Source organism: Zalophus californianus, chromosome 2 (assembly GCF_009762305.2).
Source record: "Zalophus californianus isolate mZalCal1 chromosome 2, mZalCal1.pri.v2, whole genome shotgun sequence".
NCBI classification, from domain to species: Eukaryota; Metazoa; Chordata; class Mammalia; order Carnivora; family Otariidae; genus Zalophus; species Zalophus californianus.
Window position 1 is genome coordinate 34,773,935 of NC_045596.1, and position 26,410 is coordinate 34,800,344.

The 26,410-nt window shown below is 36.4% G+C and overlaps 1 protein-coding gene across 1 annotated transcript in view; it reads left to right on the forward strand.

Moving 5' to 3' along the window:
- Positions 1 to 15,830, forward strand: part of SLC30A9 (solute carrier family 30 member 9) — a 77,291-nt gene extending 61,461 nt beyond the window's left edge. The window contains 3 exon segments of the mRNA XM_027598805.2: positions 3,659 to 3,788; positions 6,019 to 6,132; positions 14,389 to 15,830. Coding sequence (XP_027454606.2) covers positions 3,659 to 3,788; positions 6,019 to 6,132; positions 14,389 to 14,433 — 289 coding nt within the window. The 3' untranslated portion in view covers positions 14,434 to 15,830.
- The last annotated feature ends 10,580 nt before the right edge of the window (positions 15,831 to 26,410 follow it).

A 26,410-nucleotide genomic window follows, 5' to 3' on the forward strand; every position in this document is an offset into this window, starting at 1 on the left:
TGATTACCAAATTAAATATAATTTATACTCCTTTTGAAAATAGACTTCTTGTTTTAGCTCATTTTAAAAGTTTTTCCTTATAATCTTTATCTTTTAAATGATATAAAAATGAAGAACTGAAGGGGCACCTGGCTGACTCAGTCAGTAGAGCATGCAACTCTTGATCTCAGAGTTGTGAGTTCAAGCCCCACGCTGGGGGTAGAGTTTACTTAAAAAAAAAAAAAAATGATCTGAAGACTTAGGAGATAATCAGAAGAGATACAGCATTCTAATTAGTACTTTTTAGTGAAATTCAAGTTTCAGAGTGATATGGAAGGAATAAACCTTTAAAATCCCAGTTTTCTACTAGCTACATATATATGTTAAACTTTAAGTGAATATATTTTTCTTCTGTGTTATAACCAGATCTTTTTAAGATTATTTATTTGAGAGAGGAAATACAAACTGGGGAGGGGCAGAGGGAAAGAATCTCAAGCAGACTCCCCGCTGAGCATAGAGCCCAACACGTTGCTTGATCCCACAACCCTGAGATCATGACTTGAGCCAGAATCAAGAGTTAGACACTTAACAGACTTGAGCCACTCAGGCACCCCTTAAAACCAGAATCTTTTTTTTTTTTTTTTTTTAATTTTTATTGTTATGTTAATCACCATATATTACATCATTAGTTTTTGGTGCAGTGTTCCATGATTCATTGTTTGTTCATAACACCCAGTGCTCCATGCAGAACGTGCCCTACTCAATACCCATCACCAGGCTAACCCATCCCCCTACCCCCCTCCCCTCTAGAACCCTCAGTTTCTTTTTCAGAGTCCATCATCTCTCATGGTTCGTCTCCCCCTCTGACATACTCCCCTTTTCTTCCTCTTCTGTTATCTTCTTCTTTTTCTTTTTTCTTAAAATATGTTGCGTTATTTGTTTCAGAAGTACAGATCTGTGATTCAACAGTCTTGCACAATTCACAGCGCTCACCGTAGCACATACCCTCCCCAATATCTATCTTTTAAGTGAAATCTTTTAAGAATGACCTGTATATCTGAATCAATAAAACAAATGAGTAAATTATTACTAGATTTATATTCTAAGCCCTACATTTTTAATCTGGAAAAGTCGTTACCTAGCTAGATCTAGATTAGAAGTTGAATATTCTTAGAATCAGTATTAGGCTTAGTACTTGATTAGTCCACGTTAATATTCTTTTCCTTGTAATATCTTTGTCTGATTTTGGTATCAAGGTAATACATTATAGAATGAGTTGGGAAGTGTTTTCTCATCTTCTATTTTTTAGAAAAGTTTATGAAGAGTTGGTATTACTTCTTCTTTTAATGTTTGGTAGAATTCACCAGTGATACCATTTGGGCATGGGCTTTTTTTTTTTAATAATTTTATTTATTTATCTGACAGAGAGAGAGACACAGCGAGAGAGGGAACAGAAGCAGGGGGAGTGGGAGAGGGAGAAGCAGGCTTTCCGCTGAGCAGGGAGCCCGATGTGGGACTCGATCCCAGGACTCCGGGATCATGACCTGAGCCGAAGGCAGACGCCCAACGACTGAGCCACCCAGGCTCCCTGGGCATGGGCTTTTCTATGTGGGTAGTTTTTTGATTACTTACTCTACCTGTTTTCTTGTTAAGGGTCTGATCAGATTATCTATTTCTTCTCGAGTCAGTTTCAGTAATTTGTGTCTTTCTAGGAATTTCTGCATTAGTTCTAAGTTATCTAATTTGTTGACATACAACCACTCATAATTTTCCTTTGTAATCCTTTTTATTTCTTTAGGGTTGTTAGTAATGTCTCCTCTTTCATTTCTGACTCTAGTAATTTGAGTCTTCCTTTTTTTCTTGGCCAGTCTGGCTAAAGGTTTGGCAATTTTGTTGATCTTTTCAGAAAACCAGCTTTTAGTTTTATTTTCTGTTGTTTTCTCTATTTCATGAATTTCTGCTCTGATCTATATTATTTCCTTTCTTCTGTTTGCTTTAGGTTTAGTTTGCTCTTCTTTCCAGTGTCTTAAGATGGTAGTTTGTTTTTCATTTGGTATCTATTTTCTTTTTAAAAAATATAGGCTTTTACAGTTAGTGAATAAGCATTACTTTCACTGTATTAGTCAAATAATGAAATTTGTAATATTTTGTTAGGACTGAGGTAGATACGCTTTTTAAAAATGAAAAAATTAGGGCGCCTGGGTGGCTCAGTTGGTTAGGCGACTGCCTTCGGCTCAGGTCATGATCCTGGAGTCCCGGGATCAAGTCCCGCATCGGGCTCCCTGCTCTGCGGGGAGTCTGCTTCTCTCTCTGACCCTCCCCCCTCTCGTGCTCTCTCTCTCTCTCTCTCATTCTCTCTCTCAAATAAATGAATAAAATCTTTAAAAAAAAAATGAAAAAATTATATAGCTTCTTGCCAGTCTGGACAAGTTTTGTTTCATTTTGGGTATATATAACTTTACAAATATTAAATCATTCTTATTTTTATCCTTGTTGATAAATATGCTTCTTTATTTTTATGGCTAAAGAATTTTAGACTCTGGCACCTGGGTGGCTCAGTCGCTAAGCGCCTGCCTTCGGCTCAGGTCATGATCCCAGGGTCCTGGGATCGAGCCCCACATCGGGCTCCCTCCTCGGCGGGAAGCCTGCTTCTCCCTCTCCCACTCCCCCTGCTTGTGTTCCTGCTGTCGCTATCTCTGTCTCTGTCAAATAAATAAATAAAATCTTTAAAAAAAAAAACATTTTAGACTCAGTATTTAGTAACTTGCTCAGGATCACTCAGAAGTTAGGGTCAAATGTTTTGAGTATTTGGAGTCTCATTTAGGCTTGTTTTCCTATAACTCTCTACATCCCCAGGATTCAGAGTGTTTTTTATTTTATATATCCCATAAAGAAAAGATGTTAATAGTGGTTATCATAGAAAGAAAAGAATATCTCAACAGTTTTCTAAGGAATATTGATTCCTGAGGGTTTGCAGAAGGGATGAAAAGCAGCTATAACACTAGAACATCTGCTTCCCTTTCTGGGAGGCAGAATGGAATAATGGAAAGACTACTGGGTTTGGGTGTCTGAAGATCTGGAGGTGAGTCCTGCCTCTGCTGTTGACTAGCTGAATTATCTCAGGCAAGTCACTTAGGCCCCTCTTGGACTGTTTTATAATCTGTAAAGTAAAGATGCCAACTTATCTACTTTCTGAATTCCACTCATTAAATGCCTGCCGTGTAGTTGCTACCATATTAAACATTGTATGTATGTGCTGGCTCTTTATTCCCCATATCAAATCCCATTAGGTAGTTATTATTAACTTCATTCAAATAGAGTACTTCACAATTGCATGAAGACTTTTAAAGAAGGTTTTAAAAAAAAGAATTATGAGACAAAATGACAACACTGTAGAAAAGCAATTTAGAGTTGATTTTTTAATCCACAAACTGTATAATTCATGTATATACAAACCATAAAATCATATTTATTAAGTTTGCATCTTTGTATGGCATTATGCAAAAATAGCTAAATGGACGTTTGTTTAGAAATTTATAGATGGCACTTAATGGTGAATACTCTGAAAGCCATCTTGGTCCATTTTCATCACTGATGGAAAAAAAGAATTCTGTACTTTGTGCCGTTAAAATGTGTATATGTGCAAATATAAATTTGTATGCATTGTTATTGGTTGCAGGGCAATTCATGATGTTAAAGCCACAGATTTGGGATTAGGGAAAGTAAGATTTAAGGCAGAAGTAGATTTTGATGGACGAGTTGTTACAAGATCATATTTGGAAAAACAAGATTTTGACCAAATGCTACAGGTAAGTTTATGTATTTATTGTTTTCTTATATAGTCAAAGGTTAGAAAAATTACTTTTTGAGTAAATAATATAAAACTTTTACAGGTCTTAAAGTCACTTGAGCTTTCAGCTCAGAGTTCCCAGACTTGACAAAGGCCGTTTTATTTGCTGTAACAATAGCAGGAGGAGATAGCAGCAGAGCAAACTACTATTCAGGTGCTTCCCATGTGCCAGGCGTTTTATAGAAATTCTCTAGCATACTCTCAGCAACGCTGTGAGGTAAAGAAATAGTGTTTTCAGTTTTATACATAGGCAAATTAAGACACAGAAGGATTAAGTAATTTGTCTAAAATTACAAAGCCATAATATGGAGTCAGATATCAATGTAGGTCTCTGTGATTCTGCAACCCATGATTTTATATTAAGAATTAAATTTAAAAGAGAATTCGGAGGGTAATAATAATGAACAGTGCAAAGGTTACCACTTGCCTTTGTCAAATCTTAACATTTTACTCTACTGTGTTTGCTTACGATCTTAAAGAAAGAAATTGTTACAAAAACAGGTGAAGACCTTGTTTTCTCCTTCTAGATCCCATTCTTCTTCCTCCATCCCTAGAACTAAAAATTGTCTTGAATTTAGTACTGTCATTTACATTCAGTTTTTACACTTTTCCATAGATTTTTCTTAGCACAGTATATAGTAGCATTTTGAATATTTCAAAATTGATATAAATGGTATCATACCATCTGATTTCCTCTATAGTTTGCTTAACAGCATCATTTTGAGATTCTTCCATATTAATATATGTGTGTACACATATATTTATTTATATGTTAATTTTTTTTTTTTTTTTAAGATTTTATTTGACAGAGAGAGACACAGTGAGAGAGGGAACACAAGCAGGGGGAGTGGGAGAGGGAGAAGCAGGCTCCCCGCGGAGCAGGGTCCCTGATGCAGGGCTCGATTCCAGGGCCCTGGGATCATGACCTGAGCCGAAGGCAGACGCTTAACAACTGAGCCACCCAGGCGCCCCTATATGTTAATTTATTTTAATTGCTATATATAATCTCCTATGAATATACTGCAATTTATTTATCCAGTCTCCCTTTGATGGACAATTATGTCCACAATGGCATTCTCATGTGTTTTCTTGTTCAAATGTGTAAGAATTTCTTTAGGGTACTGTATAGCTAGATTTAAAATATTGGGCTTTTGAGTAAACTTGGGGTACCTGGTGGGTGGCTCAGTCAGTTAAGTGTCCAGCTCTTGATTTTGGCTCAGGTCTTCATCTCAGGGTCATGAGTTCAGGCCCTGTGTTGGGCTCCACGCTGAGTGTGGAGGCTACTTCAAAACAAAACAAACTTACCTTCACCTTCCCCAGGTATTGGCAAATTGTTCTCGAAAGAGTGTCAGTTTAATTTCCATCATCAGTACATCAAAGTTTATCTTGCTTCACATTCTTACTAGATGGTATTATATTCACAGTTTTGAAATATTTGTCATTATGGTAGATGTGAAAACTACTATTTATATTTAATTATAATTTCTATTCCCCCTGGTAGTAGTAGTGAGGTTAGTAAGCATTTAAATTTATTGACCATTGGGATTTCCTCTACTGCTTTATTTAGTTAATTTCTGTTATTCTGGCAAATTAATAAACATTTTATTTTTAATATGCTGGACACTAATCCTTCCTCAGTTGTATATATGCAAATATCTTTTACTAGTTTGTGATTTACCATTTCACGTTGTTATTGTACAGAAGGTTTAATGTGTTTTTTAACTTCATGTCCAACTTATAATCCTTTTCTCTAGGCTTTTTATTATCTTGCTTGAGAAATACTTCCTTATTTCAGTATCATAAAAATACTCTTTTTTTTTTCTAATAAAAGTTTTGTGGTTTGTTTTCTACCCTTAGCTTTTTAATTCACTTAGAATTATTTTTTTTTGTTTAATGATCTGAGGTAGGGGTTTAATCTTCTTTTCCTACAGAAGAATAATTGCCCTGGCACTGTTTATTGAATAGTCTGTTCCTTTCCCACTAATTTTGTAATGCTATCTCTGTGAAGTATTATACTTAATTTTTTGTTGAATTAAATGTTTTTGGAACTAGGTGGTCCATCACCTTTAGCATGAAAGTTTTTCATTAAACTTAATGGTGTTTGTTATAATTTTTTAAAGAAATCATTGGTGTACTACTATGATTTTTTAAAAAGTTATTTTGTTTTCCTGCTGTCGTTTTCTTTATAGGAAATTCAAGAAGTGAAAACTCCTGAAGAACTAGAGACCTTTATGCTTAAACATGGAGAAAATATTATTGATACTTTAGGAGCTGAAGTAGATAGACTTGAGAAAGAACTGAAAGTAAGATGTATTCATAATAATCATAATGCTGACTGTTTCTTAAGTACTTACTCTGTGTCAGAACAATGTGCTGATTGTATCACATGTATATGTTTATCTTCTCAGTAACCTCATGGTGTATGACTGGTAGTTGTGAACAAGAAAAATCACTGGGTTAGAGAAGTTGGGCAATTTACTCAAGGAAGTAGGGGATTGGGATTTGAACCTTTGTTGGTCAATTCCAAATTCTGTACTTTCAACCACTATTCTGTAGTGCTTGCTTAGTTTCTAAAGTAGCTAAAGGTTTTTTGTTTTGAAATAAAAAGCATTTTAAAAGTTTCTAGAGAAAGGTGAAAGGGAAACTAGATTCTCTTCAAAAGTTTGAAAAAACAGAATGTGACCTTGAACATACACACATCTTCCTTTTACTCCATCATTATTTTATATTTTCTTTTTGTTGCTTCTGTTTGAGTTGGAGATCATTACAACCTGTTGGTTTTTTTACTGAAATATTACTATCTTTAAAAATCTCAGTGTTCTCAAATTGTCATTTATTGACTCTTGAGTTCAAGTTATTGCAATAAATAAAACTTATAAATGATCTTTAACATAAATATCTTGTTGAAGGCAATGCATTTTCTTCAGCTGATGTTGATCATTCTTTAGTTTTGTTAAAAATTGAAGGGAAATAACAAAAATTGAAGGGAAGCATTTCTATTCCTTACTATTTTTTTCTTTTAGACTCTAGGTACCAGAGTAATAGAAGCACTTCAAATAATATGATTTTGTTTATGTTAATATTATAGTTCACAACATGATTTTTAAGTTTGTAGATGAGCTGTTCTCAAATATTTTTGTCTTAAGTTCTTTATATTCTTAAAAATTATTCAGGACCCAAAGAGCTTTTATTTATTTGAATTAATATTGATACCTACTGAATCATAAATTAAAAAAGAGTTCTAAAAATATTCATTTAAAAACTATAATAAACTATTACATGTTAATATAAATAACATTTTAATGAAAAGTAACTACATTTTCCAAAATGAAAAAAATAGTGAAAGGAGTAGCATTGTTTCACATTTTTTAAAAAATCTAAGCTCGATTCTCTTATCTGTTTCTGCATTCATTCTGTTGACATATATTGTTTTGGTTGAAGAATATGAAGAAAAGGGAAAAGGGAGGAATCTTTAAGAGTATTCTTAACAGCGTTTTCAGATAATTGTGATACTCTTTTTGGATATTACACCAATACCTGACAACTGGTAGCCTCTTAAAGCTTAGTTGCAATGTGGAACCTGAAACTATATCAGAGAACTTTTCACATACTGTTTGTGAAGTTAGGGGGCATAGTCCACAAGATCACCCTCATTTCTGACACCAGTTGCAAATTTCAAGGTGTTCTTCATATCACCCTCAGGTTTGATAATTCACAGAAAGGACTCACAAAACTCACTGAATGCTTTTATTTGTTTATTTTTTTAAAGATTATTTGAGAGAGAGAGAGAACATGAGCAGGAGAGGGAGAAAGAATCCCAAGCAGACTCTACACTGAGTGTGGAGCCCAATTCAAGGCTTCGTCTCAAGATCCTCAGGTCATGACCTGAGCTGAAACCAAGAGTCGGTGCTCAACTGACTGCACCACCCAGGCGCCCCCACTGAATGCTTTTATACTCATGGTTATGATTTATTACAGTGAAAGGATACAGATTAAAACTAGCCAAGGGAAGAGATGCATAGGACAGAGTTCCAGTTGTCCTCTCCCCATGGAGTCATGGGCACTGTTATTTTCTGGCAATGATGTCACAGTTTGCTCAGAGTATTGCCAGCCAGGGAAGCTTAACTGAGCCTTGGTGTCCAGAGATTTTACTGGGGCTCCATGGTTGACTGCATGAGTGGTCAACCTTTCATCTCTAGCCGCTCCAGGGAAAAGCCCACACTCTTAGTCTCCATTCCCTTGTGGATATATAGCATATACTGTATGGCCAAAGATAAAGACAAAATTATCAACCAGGACATTGCAAGGGCCTAGAGATCACCTCCCATAGCCAAGGGCCAAGGCCGGACCTCTCTCTAGGTATGATTAATTATCTGCTATACACTATTACTTTAAAATCCATTAGTCTATCTTTGTACTTTGAATGGATCTTTTAACCCATGCATGATTCTGGAATGTTACGAATTGGCCATTTGGAAAATACTAATTCACTGGATTTATGCATGTCTTTCAAATGGTGATACATTTCTAAGTATTAGGAAGCTGTCAAGGTCATGGTGGTAGATAAAAATTTTTCAGCATTCTGATTTTCATTTGAAACCTTGCATTTTACCATTAGCAACAAATATTACTGTTTTACTTGAAGTAACAGATTTATTTTGTTTATTTTTTAAGAAGATCCCTGCCAAATACCATATTTAAATAACCATAGTTTGTTAGTTTTTCTTTCAAGTAAAACTGGGATTTAGATAAGCTCACTTTTTTTGGTAGCACCAAGACACTACCAACTAAACCAGCCAGGAGCCCCTAAATGGTGTTTAGATAAAAAAGCATCTGAGTCAACCCATAATTCAAGCAATCACACAGGTGCTTTTCCTTGTGACATCAGACCTCAGAAGCAGAAGGGCTTTGGAAATACTTCCCATGTTGTCACAGAATATTTTATTTTTTAAAGACTGTATTTATTTATTTATTAGAGAGAGAGCACATGAATGAGTGCAAGTGGGGGGAGGAGCAGAAGGGGAGGGAGAGGGAAAGAATCTCAAGCAGGCTCTGCTGAGTGCAGAGCCTGCGGAAGGCGGATCCCTCAACCCCAGACTCACCACCTGAGCCTCACCACCCAGGCTGCAACCAAGTTGGTGGCTCAACCGACTGAGCCACCCAGGCACCCCTTCACAGAATATTTTAAAAAGTGTACTCAAGGGTTGAGGTTTAATAAACCAATGTCCTTCATGAAGGACATTTTCTTTTCTTTTCTTTATTTTTTCATTAAGGACATTTTGTTTTTAGATTTTATTTCTTTTAGAAAGAAAGAGAACGTGAGTGGGTGGAGGGGCAAAAGGAGAGGGGGAGAGAGAATCCCAAGCCGACTCCGCACTGAGTGTGGAGCCCGACTGGGGGCTCAATCCCAGGACCCTGAGATCATGACCTGAACCCAAATCAAGAGTCAGATACTTAACCGACTGAGCCACCCAGGTGCCCTGATCATGAAGGACATTTTAAGGTGAAACTGGCTTTTTTAAAAAAAAAATTACGTGTCTGACAATAAAGGAACACAGTGACTATCAGTATAGTTCCGTGTCAGTTGCCTTGAATTGTGCAAAGATGCCATCAGTTTTATCTACCATTGCTTTTATATGTCATCAGAGGAAATATACCAGCATAGTGTGAAGGCAAATGACATTAGTGTTGTTATGAAAATAGTGTTGACCTTGGAATCCCCCTTGAAAAGGTTTCAGGGGGCGCCTGGGTGGCTCAGTTGGTTAAGTGACCAACTCTTGATTTCTGCTCAGGGTGGTGAGATTGAGCCTGGCATCCGCATCAGCATCCAGGCTCTGTACTCAGCATGGAGTCAGCCTGAGAGTCTTTCTTCCTCTCCCTCTGCCCCTCCCCCTGCTCGTGCACGTTCTCACAGACACTCTCACACAAATGTGCGAAAGGCCTCTCTCAAATAAATAAATAAATAAATAAATAAATAAATAAATAAATAAAATCTTTTAAAGAAAGAAAAGGTTTCAGGATCTTTGGACCACACTTTGAAAAAAAATCACTCTTCTAAATATAATACAAGATGATTATTTTTGTGCAGGGTGACCTGAGAATAAATAAACTTTGCTTTTCCATTCTGTTTGTTTTTATTTCCCTGACGTGGATAAAATAATGGACTTTTATTTTTATTTATTTATTTTTAAGATTTTATTTATTTATTTGACAGAGAGAGACACAGTGAGAGAAGGAACACAAGCAGGGGGAGTGGGAGAGGGAGAAGCAGGCCTCCTGCTGAGCAGGGAGCCTGATGCAGGGCTCGATCCCTGAGCCACCCAGGCGCCTCCAAATAATGGACTTTTAGACTAAATCTTTATTTTAGCTTTACTCTTTAATAGAAACAATAAGTCAGAAGCCAGATTTAAGTTAACAAATTGGTCATTCTTAACTTATATTTACTCTTACCACAGTCAGATAAATTTATTGTTTTTGTTTAGCTAACTTTGTGCTTTAATTACAAGCTATTAAATCTTTAATAGACTGAACTAATTCATACGTGATTTTGAATTATAAGTCTTTCAAGCCAAGAAACAAAGTTTAACCCATACTTTCATGTTAAAAAACCTCTCTAAGTTGATAAGGTATAATTTATCTTAAAGGAAAGTTCTTCATAATTGAGGCACCAAACCAAGAGAGTGCATGAATGTAATTCTTGTTTCTTGTTATGAAAATCAGCTGATTTTCTTTTGAAAACTAAAACTTTAGCATATTCCCTTCTTTTTAGTATCTAAGCATGTTGCCTTCTAAGTTTAAATTTAATAATTTTTGACTTATTTTGGAAGATCACACTCAGTGATAAAATTTAGCAGTATAGCCATCTCTGTTGAGTAATGCCATTGAGCTAATTATTAGAATAGATGGTATTTTTGGCATAGAATCTATAGCTTGGATAGTTCTATGTAAAAACATGAAAAATAATAGAAGCTAATTTATAAATTCCCGTATTATAAATGTGAAATATATTTTGTTGTTATTTTTAACTTCTTTGAACTGCTAATGAAAATTTTTTTTTGTTCTACCTCTATATTTCAATCTGTGGATAGACCCTTCTCCTATCCTTCCATGAAGTTTTTTTGTTTTTTTGTGTTTGGGAGGCAATAATTTTATTGGGAATTAATTCAGTGGGAAGATGCCATAGTATTTGCAAATTCCTAATAAGTAGTATTCCATTTAAATGTTCTGCTCTTTAGTCCGTCTTGTGCTTCTCTAATTGTATGCTCCTATAGCATTTTCTTGAGTCTGCAGCATTGCAAAATAAATTACACAATGTGGTTTTTATCTCTCCATAGTGAGTTTTGGAATAAATTTGTGGTATATAAAATGTTCGAGCTGGATAGTGCCTAGGACATAATAAATCAGTAAGTATTTGTTGAGGAGCGCCTGGGTGGCACAGTCAGTTGGGCGTCCGACTCTTGGCGGCTCAGATCATGATATTGGGGTCATGGGATCTAGCCCCACATCAAACTTTGCGCTTGACATGGAATCTGCTTGAGGTTTTCTTCCTTCTCCCTGTGCCCCTCCTGCTAGTGCCCTTTCTCTCTCTCTCTCAAATAAATAAATAAATCTTTTTTAAAAAAAATAAGTATTGAGCAAACAACTGAAAATTATAAGTTGAATACCACTTACTGATTTTCATTTCTATTTAACAGTATTTATTCAGTTTCTGCTATGCACGTGATCTCTTGTTAGGCACTAAACATTAAAATTTAAGGATATTAATCCTGTTTTTTTATTCATTCATTCAGCTAATACAGTGTTTCTTTGTACTTGGCGCATTACATTTTAGGAATTTGATAGTTTTCTCTCTAAAAACTTGATTTTAAAACCGAGTACATCAACTTTTTACTTTCTTTTTCTTGAGATTAAATTTTTAATTGGTACACATTTGTTATATAGTGTTTTTTTAGAATAATTTCAAATTTTCCATTAATAACTAAACTTTTTAAAGTCATATTGGGATGGGTTAGGGAGGATTGGAAAGGGAAAATAAAATTCAGTTTCATTTCTGTTTGAAGAAATCTTTTTTTATTCTGTATTGAATTTAAGGAATTCTAGATAGAGCAAATAGTTTAAGGTAAAGAGAACATTGAGAACAAAAGTGTACCCCCATGTTTGGGGGTCCCCTGGCCATTCTTGCATTAGGATCCAAGAGGAAAGAACCCCCAGGTATACTTGAACAAAACTAGTTATAAGAAAAATCTCAGTGCACACTCAGTAGAATGCTCCAGCTGGAGCTAAACTCCAGAATTACATCAGATTTTTGTCTTGATAAGTGAATTCCTTTAATATGAGGATGTTCCTAGGATGTTATTTTTTAAGTTAGGAATTATTAATCCTAACTGATTATTAGAATCCCTTAGAAGAGTTTTTTTTCTCCCATGTTGATTTGTTTGTCCATTTATTTAATATTTATTTACGTAATCTCTCCATCCAAAGTGGGGCTCGAACTCATGACCCCGAGATCAAGAGTCACACGCTCTTCCGACTGAGCCAGTCAGGCACCCCTATTTTTATAATTTTTTTATCAAATAACACACAAAGTTTATAAAGTCAAACAACTGAAAAGCTTATAAACAGGAGTAAGTATCACCTCCCTCACCATCCTCAATCTTTCTGCTCAGAGATAACCCATTTTTAGTATTTCTTTTATATTTACTACCATATTCCTATATGAAAGTCTTAAACTCCTTCTCCTAATTTAAACATTATTTCCTGGGGCACCTGGGTGGCTCAGTCATTAAGCGTCTGCCTTCGGCTCAGGTCGTGATCCCAGAGTCCTGGGATCGAGCCCTGCATCGGGCTCCCTGCTTGGCGGGAAGCCTGCTTCTCCCTCTCCCACTCCCCCTGCTTCTGTTCCTGCTCTCACTGTGTCTCTCTCTGTCAAATAAATAAATAAAATCTTTAAAAAAAATTTCCTCTTTGATAGATGGAGATTAGTTACATAGTTTTATATGTTCTCTCTGCCCTCCATTTTCACGGTGTCATTATGTTACATCTTATTACATTTTTAATTACTCCACAGATTGAATTAGGTGTCCTTCCTTTTTGTACTCATAAAATCCCGAGACCTTTTACTTTGCTCTTTATTTTTTTTACCTTGCTCTTTAAGTAGCAGACTATTACAATTGCCTGCTTACCTACCTGCATTTCCTCCCTAGACAAGAGTTCATCGAAGACAAGTACTGTTTCCCGTCCGTTGTTGTATACTTCAGTGCCTGGCACAGAGTGGGCATGTAATAAAGATATTTTCTGTCATGATTGAATTGAAGTTCCTTGAGCTAGCATTTACAGTTTTTCACAACTTGGTTTCTGCCTGCCTTTCCAGCCTCCTTACTAATCCTGCCCTTTTTGCAGCTTCTGTGACTAACTATACCGTACTAACACTGCATACTTCTTGGGCTCCCTAACTTTGTTCAGGCTGTTCTGTCTAGGTCCTCTTCATCCTCTCCCTGGAAAACTCACTACTTTTTAAGCCTTGTTTAGATACTATATCCTTGGTGAAGTCTTGCTGGTCTCATGAGTTAAAGTAATAGATCTGACATTTTTGTTCCTAGAGTTAGCATTATAGTCATTGTAATGGTTAGGAGCTTGGGGTCTGGAATTAATCCTGGCTTCATCCCTTCTAGCTATGTAACTTTGGGCAGGCTAGTTAATTTCCTCAGACTTCAGTTTTTCCATATGTAAAATAGAAATGATTGAGTTATTAGAGGATTTTAAAACATACACATGCATGTGAAGCCCCTTACTTAGCACAGTACTTGACACAAGAGTAACTGCTCCTAAATATTAATTGTTATTAGCTCTAATGCACTAACTCATAGATGGTTATTGATATACTTGGCTGCCTGGCTAAACTGAGTCCCTCAAGGTCAGGAACTATCTTATTTAATAATCATAGCTCTACTTTCTAGCACAGTGCCTGGCCCAAAACTGTATGGGTTGTTGCTAACATATATAAAATAAGTGAGTAGCAGTTCATTTCTTAATATTATTGTCTTCCAGTGATTTTCTTTTTACCACAAATTAGTATATTTCCAAAGCTTTGCAATGTTTGGTACATATGAGATTCTTTTTTTTTTTTTTTAAAGATTTTTTATTTATTTCTTAGAGAGAGAGAGAGATAGGGAGAGCAGGAACACAAGAAGGGGGAGTGGGAGAGGGAGAAGCAGGCCTCCCACCAAACAGGGAGCCCGATGAAGGGCTTGATCCCAGGACCCTGGGATCATGACCCGAGCCAAATGCAGACACTTAACAACTGAGCCACCCAGGCGCCCCCATATGAGATTCTTAATACATTAATATATTAATGAACATATGAACAAACTCAGGGAGGTAGGGCTACCTACCCTATTGTTTATAGTGTATAATATTCCTCTGTTGATTTTTATCTTGCTAATATGCCACCATGAAATCATTTGACCATATGTTTTCAGTGGCTTTAGTGATCTAAAGGAATAAAAGGAAACAAAATTCTGTTTTGCTATGAATAATGTGGTGGTGATTTTTTGTTTCAGAAACGAAATCCTGAAGTTCGACATGTAGATTTGGAGATACTATAGATTTGATGGAATGAATCACCTTGGAGGGAGCCTTGGACTCAAGTTCGGCGAGCCTGCTCTCCCACACCAAAGGAGCCCATGCCATTCAGAAGCTGTTTTTTTTTTAAGATGGAGGAAATATTTAATGTGAAGGGCAATTCAGCAGTCTACAGAACTAATACTACTTCATACTTCTAAGAGACATTACTAGTTGAATCAATTTGGAAATCATGTTTTTATGTTTCAGCAGGGAACATTTTAGTTATTTGAATTGTTCATAATTTTTCATTTTACCCTGTCAGGGTGTATTGTACCTTGCAATCATGTTTCCTTTCTTCACATTGGTAAGAATAAGCAGCATCCATAGGATTATGATTTTTAATTTTGTGACCACTGAAGATTTCACTCCATCAGAACCTGCCAATCTTGAACATTTTGGCTAAATCTTGGTTTTTAAACAGTCACTCTGTTTTTTTTCTTATAGAATGTGGAAATTATTTCTACATAATTCTGCCCTGAGCACTAAGAGGAACACTCTCCTAACCTAGTTAATCCATAAATGTTCATTCCAGAAATGGCTTAGTTACTGAATTGAAGGAAGACATGTCAGTCCACTCTTTTAGGTTATAGTAGTTGCCATTTTGTAAAATTTTTATCTCTCCTTAGCCTTTTTTCTTTATTTAGTTTAATTTTTCCAGTGGAGGAGATACAAAATAAACCCTAGATGTTTCCATAGGCCAGTTTGATGGCTGTTTGTTTTGTTTTTGTTTTTGTTTTTTAACTGGCTTCGGTGCCATAATGTGTATTTACTAGGAGGTAATGCATTTATAAGCATTTTAACATTCTGTAAAATGAGTAGAAATATTTATAATTTTACAGACTGGACAGCATTTTTAATTTATTTAAAAAGGCACTACTCATGTAAATCTGAACTGTGGGGTATTTCTTGCTTTAAGAGAAAGAGAAGTAAATCTCTTCTTATGCGGAAACTTGTGGCCCCGATTTTGTATCATATAGTCAATAGTGTGTCTGTAATGTGAGTTTCTTGCAGTTATAAATGGACATTTAACATACTATATGGCTAAAACATTATGTAAGTAAGTAGTTTTCTCTAATGATCATAAGGTATCCGGGTGAAAAAACATACAATTCAGTAATAGAAAATTTAGTGCAAAACACAGCTGTGTCTCCATTCATCAAAACAACTCCTATGCACTTTACATTGTTCAGGTAGCAGTGAGTGTTGTCCAGGCAAGAGCGGTGGCTGGGTGATTTCTTTGCTTGATAAGTGAGTGTTTGACCTAAGGACCTAACTAATTCTATGAGGTCAGTGTCTAAAAACTTACTTAGGTTCAAGTTTATGAATCACAGCAAATTGTAATGCTGGAAACAAAAAATAAACATTTGATTAAAGGGTTTGTAATGGTAATTTTTTGATCCAGAAATGTCATTTATTGGAAAATTATGAAAATTTGTATCGGTGTACATTTTTTTTTACCATTAGAGAGCATTTTGCATGTTGTACATTTTAAGTGAAATAACATTCCAGTTTTATTTTTTGAAGATACAAAATTGTTATGTATATATATATATATACACACACATATATATATATATACACACACACACACACAGACACACACACACACAATTTGATTCTCTTCTTATGGTTTCAAATTCTTTACCCCTCCTTTTTTTTTTTTTTAACTGTTTTTGACTCATACTTCACTCTATACTTCTAATGTCATCTTCCTTCCCATTCCCACTTGCCATTTGTTAGTGTCACTGTCAAATGGGAAGGTACCAAATTATATCCAGTTTCCTCCCAGGAAAATTACTCTGAAAAATTTCACATAGCTACACGAGAGTAATTAACTCATTTAGAAAAAAATGTCAAAGTTGGTGTGTACAAGTTATTCTAAATGGTAGATTTTTTAAGAATTCCCTAAAAGAAACCAATTCCTGATACTTCTTTCAGTTTTCTAATCTGATTTTGATTGAGGTCATGCCTATTCTTAAATAATAATAGAAGGCTTATGTTTCTGTCTTTCCCTTTCTGTTCACTGATGTTGTAAAGTTTAACAAAATTTGACATAAAGACATACGGCACTGTCTAAGAATTTGAGTATTTCTGTGGAATCAGGAAATGTATGCTATCACTGCTCTGTTTGTTTTCTCCTTTTAAACTAGAGTCCAGTTTAAATTCTACAACCAGAGAATTTGGGCCTCTTTTTTTAAAAAATGAGAGAATATCTAGTTTAGGTTTCTTGTTTTTGCGTTTTTCCAAATTAATGCTTCTGACTTTTAAGTCTTGATCTGATGATGCATAGCATTTGAACATGTAAGCATATAAATCTTGTATTTTCAAGGGAAATAGCTTCTGTGATAGAATAATTGCAAAAATAAGGTTGGACAGTGAGAAGGGCAATCAAGGGCCCATGACTCCTACTTGTACTAAGCTGACCTCAGGTACTCAAAGGTGAATATGCCTGTTTTCAGCCCTGGCTGGGAATGGATCTCCAATCAGCTGTAAGTAGTAGGCCCCAAACTGTGGAAGGTGGCACATTATTAATTAGACTATGGCAGTTGGGAGGATAAGGGATGGAGACCTATTTTTAAGTGGACCGTCTTGGTGGCTAAAAATATCCACTTCCAAAGAGGGAGATTCCTGAACATGTACTAAAGAAACTGAGATAGGATTATACTGGAAAAGTTAATCTTTGCATACATCCTCCTACCCACACACCAAATAATCCAGAATAACAAAATGATGTAAGACTTGAATTTTGGGTATATGATTTTAGTGTTACCTTAATTATCCCATAATTTGGAAAATGCTTTTTGCTAAAATTATACCATCTAAAGGAAATGACTTAAGTTTTAAATCTGATAACTTTTTGAGGTAGAATGCTGGGAACTACTGAAAATTGCACAGGCATTTAGAATTTATACTATCTTTTTTAGATTGCATTTGTCAAGCTTTGGCATTTCTTTTAAATGTGATGACCCCCAATTTGCCAAACTGTCAGAAGTCAGTGAAGCAAAGAATTGAAGGTAAAATGTTGATTCAAAGATTGTCTCCCCTAAATCCCTCATCCCTGTGTCTTAAATGGAAATTTGGAAGGCATTTATGTAGCAGATTGGTCTGGCAGCTTTTATATTTCCATTAAGTTTACTAGCATCCCTAGACTTTGGTTTTATGGAAAAGAAAATTTTTGTTTCTATTATATTGTATTTCATCTGTCTGATGTGCTGGCAGATTAAGATGGTCCTGGTCCCTCAGGATGGTTTTTCCTTAACAAATGTCATATGTAAGTAAGAGCAGTTCACTTACTAGTTTTGGGTTTTTTTTTTCCTCCTGATAAATAAATGTTTCGTCAACTTAAATCCTCCTTTACCTCATGTACTAATAATTGTAAACTGTAGATTGATATATTTTACCTTAAAAATGCCTGTATTTTTTAACAGAATTTATTATTCGTTGAGTATGCTTGTTAGTTGGTAAGTTTCCTGGTTTTACAAAACCAAAATATAACAACTCTTAATCATTTTATAATCAGTTTTCAGGATAAAGAGAACTGTTATTAACATACCATTAGGATATCACGTATTTTGTAAAAGCACGAACCCAAAATGTTACATCCCTTATTGGTATATATTATTACATTTTGACAAAACTAGATTGTTTAAACATGTTAATTAGGTTATTTCTTCTGAGATGTGTCTATATAGCATATTCAGAGAAAAAAATACAAAACACAAGAACACTAAAAGGTGCAACCTAGAGCTAGCCTGCACTGGCGCCCACGTTGAATTCTCTACTAATGCTAATATAGGAATTCCCACTGTATTTTCTTTTTTACAAGAAACTAAACCAAAGTAATTACTGAAAGTAATTTGGTACTTTGAGAGCACATAGTTCCCTTCCCCAAAACAAATTTATTGAAAATAGAAGCACAGGGGTGCCTGGCTGGCTCAGTCAAGTTAAGCATCTGCCTTTGGCTTAGGTCATGATTTCAGGGTCCTGGGACTGAGCCCAATATCAGAGTCCCTGCTCAGTGGGGAGCCTGCTTCTCCCTTTTCCTCTGCTGCTCCCCCTGCTTGTGCTCACTCTCTGTGTCAAATAAATAAATAAAATCTTTAAAAAAATGAAAATAGAAGCACAATTGTTTAGAATTTGCATAGCAAAATACAGAATTGTATCTGTATCTTTAAGGGCTTGTAGAGGCTTTAAAATAGACTTAAAACATACCTATTGGTATTATGATAGCTATCAATAGGATAACTTGAATTTTTTATGTCAGGTACCATTTTACATATATTCGCCCATTTAATCCTTGCAAGGAGCCAGTGGAGTAAAGATTATTATTTACTTTTTTTGCAGATGAGGGAACTGAGATACAGTAGATCTATAATGTCTGAGGATATGCAGCTGGTAAAGGGCAGAGTCCAAATTTGAACTCAGATAAATTTGGCTCTCTACAAGTCACTCTGCTGAGTACAAGAGCCCCAAAAGGGTAGCACTTAACAGAAAGTGGAAGCAAAATAATCATTTTATTGTAAAATAAGCCAGTGAGTTAATATTCAGTAGTCAGAACACCAAGCCACATCTAATTTAGACTGCTTGAAACAGGGGGATTGGTGAGGTGGGGTTGGGGTGGGACATTGATGTTTTGTAGAAGCTGAGGAATTGGCTGTCACTTCTAAGATTTATTTTCAAGTATTACTTACAGACCACCTTAGAGACATACTCAGAAGATAATACTTAGTTCAACTGTTAGTCTTTGATTTGAACCATGTAGGAAAAATATTTAGGGAAAGGTGTGTAGGTTAGCATTAATCAAAAAATTATAAAATACCCTAAAGTTGTATTTGAGTAGATGAAACATTTATGTGATCTAAAATTAAACACTTACATGTTCAAACAGATACATCGGGAACACTCTCTCTTCCAACTGTGACCCCTAGTTACCCATTTTCTTCTCCCAGAGAAAACTAGTATTACAAGCTTAGGATGTATCCTTACACGTATTTGGTGTATATATGCACACCCACATACAAGTTTATAGTATATATTTCCTCTGTTCTACACAGCTGGGAAAATACTAATACATTAAGGAATCTTCTTATAATTTAACAAGTACACAGCCAATTTCCAGAGTTTTGTGTTTAGTGAAAATTGTTACATCAAGAGGATGTAACAGTATAGTGCTGTGCTTTACCATATGGTAGCCACTTGTGATGTGGGACTATTAACATGTAAATAAGTAAAATTGAAAAATCAGTTCCCCAGTTGCATTAGCCACATTTTTATGTGCTCAATAGCTAACGTGGTTAGTGGCTACCATGTTATACAGTGTAGATATAGAACATTTCCGTTTCACGGTTCTTTTTAGACAGTGCTAATATAATAAAGTAATTCTAATCTCTTTAATATTTGAGAGTATTTTATAGTGTACAACAAAGTACAGATCTTTCTTAACCTACAATGATGTATGTCCCCATAAACCCATTGTAAGTTGAAATAATCTTAAGTTGAAAAAACACTTAATACACCTAACCTACCAAACATCACAGCTTAGCCTAACCTACCATAAATGTGCCCAGGACATTTACATTAGCCTATATTTGGGCAAAATCATCTAACTCAAAGACTATACTAAGTGTTGAATGTCTCGTGTACTTCTTGAATACTGAAAGTGAAAAACAAAGGTTGTATGGGTACAGAATGGTTTAATTATATCACTTCACTTTTGTGTCTGCATGGCTAACTAGGATTTGTGGCTCGCTGCTGCTGCCCAGCATCACAAGAGGGTGTCCTACCACATATTGCTAGCTTGGAGAAAATACCAAATTTCAAATTTTGAAGTATGGTTTCTACTGAATGTGTATTTCTCTTGCACCATCGTAAAGTCAAAACATTCTAAGTTGAACCATCGTTAAGTCAGGGACCATCTATAGTACCTAGTTTTTGTTGTTGGAGGAAGGGGAAAGAAATTCTAGCTTAGTTCTTAAAAATGTATTGATGTATAATTAGGTCTTGGGCTGTAACTTAAGGCTACAACTCATTAGTGTTACCTTGAATATGTAAATTTCTCGTTTTAAAAATCGTTTGAACTGGACTTCATCTCTCATTCAAATGCACAATCATTCTGAGCATTAGTAAACAAGTCAACCCTAAAAAAGTGTTCTTGAATCATCAGAAATTCTTACCGGGGTTGATAACTTACGTGATTCTGAGGGTTAATATTAGTTTAACGTGGTAGCTCAGCAAACAGCTAAATCGGTATGACACTATTCATCATCTGAAGGCCTTAGAGATGAAAACTTGGGATCAAAACTCCCAATTTCTTCACCTTGCCTTCAAAGAATCTCTTGTAATTTTTTCCTTTTCAGTAAATGGCATCTTCATTTTTTCAGTTGGCCCAAATCTTGACTTGAAGTCTGGCTCTTCTGCATTTCTCATACAATGGACAATTCAACACCTTAGCAAGATCCACTGACTCTACTTTCAAAATACATTTAGAATCCATTTCTCATCATCTCAACTATTACTTTAATGTCAGCCATCATCATATCAGTTGAATTTCCAAAGTAGCTCTTACCTGGTTTCCCCATAATCCTAGCCCACACATTCTATTTCTACACAGCAGCTTGTGATTTTTTGAAAATCTGTCCAATCGTGTCATTTCTCAAGGGCTCCCTAATGGCTACTCATCGCATACAGAGTAACAGACAAAGTCCTGACCGGGCCTGCAAGTCCTCCATGGTATTTCCCAACCATCTCTCTGACCCCATTTTCTACTGTTCTCTGCTCACTGTCCCAGCCAGACTGGGGTTTCTGCTTTTCATACATCCTAGGTATACTCTTGTGGGCCCTTGCGCTGCTGGGACTACTCTTCCTGCCACATCCCCGCACAGCATGTTGCTGCTTCAAGTATCTGCTCAAATGCCACGTTATCAGTGAGGCCTTTTCTCACTGCTCTATATAAAATAGGGAAAACCCCCTCCATCCTCCTCTCTACTCCCCTAATTTTTCCCTGATTTGTTTTTTGACCATAGAATTTATTATCTGGCATCCTATAATTTTACCTTTATTTTTTGTGTTTCCCCACTAGAATGTAGCATCCCCTAGAGCTATGTCTCCAGAAACTAAAATGACCTCTGATACCTAGCAGACATTCGAGAAGTATTTATTGAATAAGTGAATGTTTTGTGTATGATGCTAGTCTGTAGAAGTATAAAGATAAAAAAGACATAGACTTGGTCTTCTGGCTCACAGTCTGGTGAAACTGACAAGCAGCAACCCATGCAAATGATTGCAATTCAGCGTAATGTGCTTATCAAATATTTAACTGGATTGATAATAATCTTCAGCAAAACTAGGTTTGTAAGATTGGCACGCTGATACGCTGCTGAAGGGAGTGTGAGTTGGGGCCACCTATCTGTAGGTACCAAGAGTCGAAAATGTTCATATCTTTTGACCTTGTCATTCCACTTCTAGAAATAAAATCCAAGGAGATAAAGTTGCTTCAGTATGGCAAAAAAATTTTTTTTAAAGATTTTATTTATTTATTAGAGAGCGAGCGAGAGAGAAACAGCACGAGAGGGGAGAGAGTCAGAGGAAGAAGCAGGCTCCCTACCGAGCTGGGAGCCTGATGCGGGACTCGATCCCAGGACCCCGGGATCATGACCTGAGCCGAAGGCAGTTGCTTAACCGACTGAGCCACCCAGGTGCCCAGTATGGCAAAAATCTTTTAAAAATTTAAGAAAATGGTTAAAGTATGCCATATTTATAAGGTAGAATACAGTGCAATCTTTGGAAGCATTTTTTTGCAGAATACTTAACATGGCAAAATGCTTATGGTAGAGAAAAATGTAAGAATACACACCTAGGACTTCCAAGTTGTTACAGCTAAGGTTTGGGGTTGGGGTGGGAGATGTTCCTTACTTTTTATTGTGCACACTAAAAATATTTTTATGAGCAAATATTTTGTAAATTTTAGAAAGTGCGTAAGACTCATGTTTTTAGTGAAAAAATAAAAACAGGATACCTGACTCTATTCAGAATAGTTCCAATTTTGTGTACATAGAGGACTGAAAGGAAATACACTAATAGTAACAGTGCTCATACATGGGTAATTTTTCTTTTCTTTTTTGTCATTTACAGATTTCCTACCATGAGCTTGTCTTTTATAATAAGATAATTAAAAAGGACAAACAATTCTTCAATCTTCTTGAGATAATTGTTAATGTTAGAGTGTCTCATGTGTATAATGGAATATTAGTCAAAAAAGAACGAAATCTTGCCTTTTGCAATAACATGGATGGAGCTAGAGAGTGTAATGCTGAGTGAAATGAATCAGAGAAAGACAAATACCATATGATTTCACTCGTGGAATTTAAGAAACAGAACAAAGGAAGAAAACGAGATAAAAAACAGACTTAAATACAGAGGATGAACTGGTAGTTGCCAGAGGGGAGGTGGGTGGGGGGTGGGGGAAACAGAAAAGGGGATTGAGAGTACACTTATCTTGACGAGCAATGAAAAATGTATGGAATTGTTGAATCATTATATTATACACCTGAAGCTAATATAACACTGCGTGTTAATTATACTTGAGTAATAAAACAACCCTTAAAGTGTGTGGGGTGCCTAGGTGGCACTAAGCTTTCGACTCTTGGTTTTGGCATGGATTGTGAGGTCGAGTCCTGTGTCAGGCTCCACACTCAGCACAGAGTCGGCAGTCCGCTTGAGTTTCTCTCTCTCTCTCATCCTCTGTGCCCCCCGCACTTGTACTTGCTCTCTCTCTCTCTCTCTAAAATAAATAAATCTTAAAAAAAAAAAACCTAAGGTGTGAGAATCCTTGAATTAGAATTTTAACACCTCCTTTCAAAAGGAGATGAGAACCAACAATTTTAAAGGGAAAAGACTTAAGCTCATTTCTTTTGATTATTTTGTTTTAAAGATTTTATTTATTTATTTGACAGAGAGAGAGACACAGCGAGAGAGGGAACACAAGCAGGGGGAGTGGGAGAGGGAGAAGCAGGCTTCCCGCTGAGCAAGGAGCCCGATGCAGGGCTCGATCCTAGAACCCTGGGGTCATGACCTGAGCCGAAGGCAGATGCTTAACGACTGAGCCACCCAGGTACCCCTTGATTATTTTTTAACCTGGATTTAATACCATTAGACTTCAGAAGTTTCCCATAGGGATTTCCACCCCTAGTAATAGGAACATATATTGTTGGAAGTCAATATGGTGGTGTGCTTGACTCTCTTTTATATAACCTGAGATACCCTGAGGTATCACTGTGGGTCATTGTAAAAACAGTATGTTTGTCAGAGAAGACTAGGGCAATTGTTCTATTGGAAAACTGAAAAAGAAATGTTGAAAACAGCCTTCACGGGCGCCTGGCTGCCTCGGTCGGTTAAGCGTCTACCTTCGGCTCAGGTCATGATCCCGGGGTCCTGGGATCGAGCCCCGCATCGGGCTCCCTGCTCAGTGGGGAGCCTGCTTCTCCCTCTCCCTCTACCTGCCGCTCTCCCTACTTATGTGCTCTCTCTCTCTCTCCCTCTTCATGAAATAAATAAAATCTTAAAAAACAAAACAAAACAACCAGGCTTCAATTACTGAATACACTCAATAAATACTCTTTTCTTTTGAGGTATAACTGACATAACATTACAGTTGACCCTTGAACAATGCAGGGATTAGGGCCACTGAGCCCCTACACAGTCGAAAATTCACATATAACTTTTGACTCCCCCAAAACTTAACTACTAATAGCCTACTGTTGACCGGAGACCTTACTGATAACAGTTGATTGACACATATTTTGTATCTTATTGTATACTGTATGCTTATTACAATAAAGTAAGCTAGAGAGAAGAAAATATTAAGATCATAAGGAAAATACATTTATGGTACTGTACTGTAAAAAAAATCTGTGTTAGAAGTGGACCTGCACAGTTCAAATCCATGTTGTTGGAGGGCCAACTGTATAGAGGTTTTGAGTGTCCAACATGATGATTTGGTATTTGTATAAATTGAAAAATGATCACCACGATAAATTTATTTAACATCCGTCACCTTACATAGTTGCAAAAGAAACTTTTTTCTTGTGATAACTTTTAAGATCTGTTCTTTTGGCAACTTTCAAATATGCAATATGGTATTATTCACTGTAGTCTCCAGGCTATACATTCATTACTTTGCCATAACTTTTCAATTTTATAGCTGAAAGTTTTGACCCCCTTCACTCATTTCTCCCACCTCTCATCCCCCGCTTCTGGCAACCACCAATCTGTTCTATTTATTATTTTTAAAGGTTTATTTATTTATTTCAGAGAGAGGGAGAGAGAGCATGTGCACGAGTCAGGGGAAGGGCAGAGGGAGAGAATCTTCAAGCAGACTTCCTGCTGAGTGCGGAGCCCGCAGCGGGGCTCCATCCCACGACCCTTGAGATCATGGCCTGAGCCAAAACCAAGAGGTGGACACTCAACGGACTGAGCCACTCAGGCGCCCCCTATTCTCTATATTTATGGGCTTGGCTTATTTCCTTGTTTTTGTTTATCAACAGCTACTTTTTGAGTACCCTGTGTCACTAGGCACTGTACCACCTCCTAACTACCTAGGCTGTGGGGATAGGAACGCCCCCTTGAGGAAGCCCCCTGTAAGGCCCGGCACCGAGAGCCGGCCAGAGGGATAGAAGGTGCCCAAAAATCTGGCTATTGTCTTCAGCTGGTAGCTGTGTCTAATCAGGCTAACACGTCTTATTCAAACAGGAATATCAGAGTGCATTTTCATTCCTGAGAACCCTTCCCCTGATGCTAGAGCAGATTGTCTCCAGGCTTCAATATTGAGTGAATTCCCCTTTGCGACATTTCTACCGGATCTAGAGAATCATAATCGATAAGAGTCTCCTGCCTATTTTGAAATGGTATGTATGATGTCTCTGGTGGTTCCGAATATTTAACTTGCTTCCTCGGAAGTGTAGCTTCAAGGTATTGTTTCTTGCAGGAGTTCTGAATTGTGATTCATCCGTTCTCAGTAGAAATATTAAATAAATCTGAGAAAATTCTAAAACCCATTTTTATTGTAATTTTTCTTATTGAATTCTAGATGTAATCTTACAATGATTTAGGAAGACATGAAAGGAGAGGTGGCGGTTAAACTCAGATTGAAGCAATTTAAAACTTTTATAGAAAGTTCTATTTAATATAGAATTTCTCAGTTTATTCCAAATGGGAAAAAGTTTGGACCTCCTGAAGGAAAGAAATAGATGTCACAGCTGTTTCCACCTCTTTCGTTCCGGTGGGACTCCTATTCTGCCCGAGCCTTGCGAGGTTCCTCCCAGGCTCTCTGAGCTTCCTTCACTTCTTTGAGGCCCGGGGCCTTTCTGTGTCCTGAACACAGGCCGAGTTTTACAATAGGACTACCCCTCAAAGCCTGGCGGTGTTTTCAGATTAAAGGGGTTCAATTCTCTTATAAGTTATTAATTTTTTTTACTTTATTGAGGTATAATTGACATATTGGTTTCAGGTGTATAGAATAGTGATTTGATATTTGTCTACATTGCAAAATGATTACCACTTTAAATAAATCTAACATCCGTCACCTCACATAGTTTTTCTTGTGATGAGAACTTTTGAGATCTGATCTCTTAGCAACTTTCAAGTATGCAAAACAGTATTATTAACTGAAGTCACTATGCTATACGTTACTTCCCCATGACTTATTTAATAACCTGAAAGTCTGTACCTTTTGACCGCCTTCACTCATTTCTCCCACCCTTACCCCTGCTTCTGGCAATCAGCAATCTGTTCTCTGTGTCTCTGAGCTTTTTTTTTTTTTAAGATTCCACATATAAGTGAGATTATAACAGTATTTGTCTTTCTCTGATTTATTTCACATCACATAATTCCCTCAAGGTCCATCCATGTCATTGCAAATGGCAAGATTTCATTCTTTTTATGGCTGAACAATATTCCTGTGTG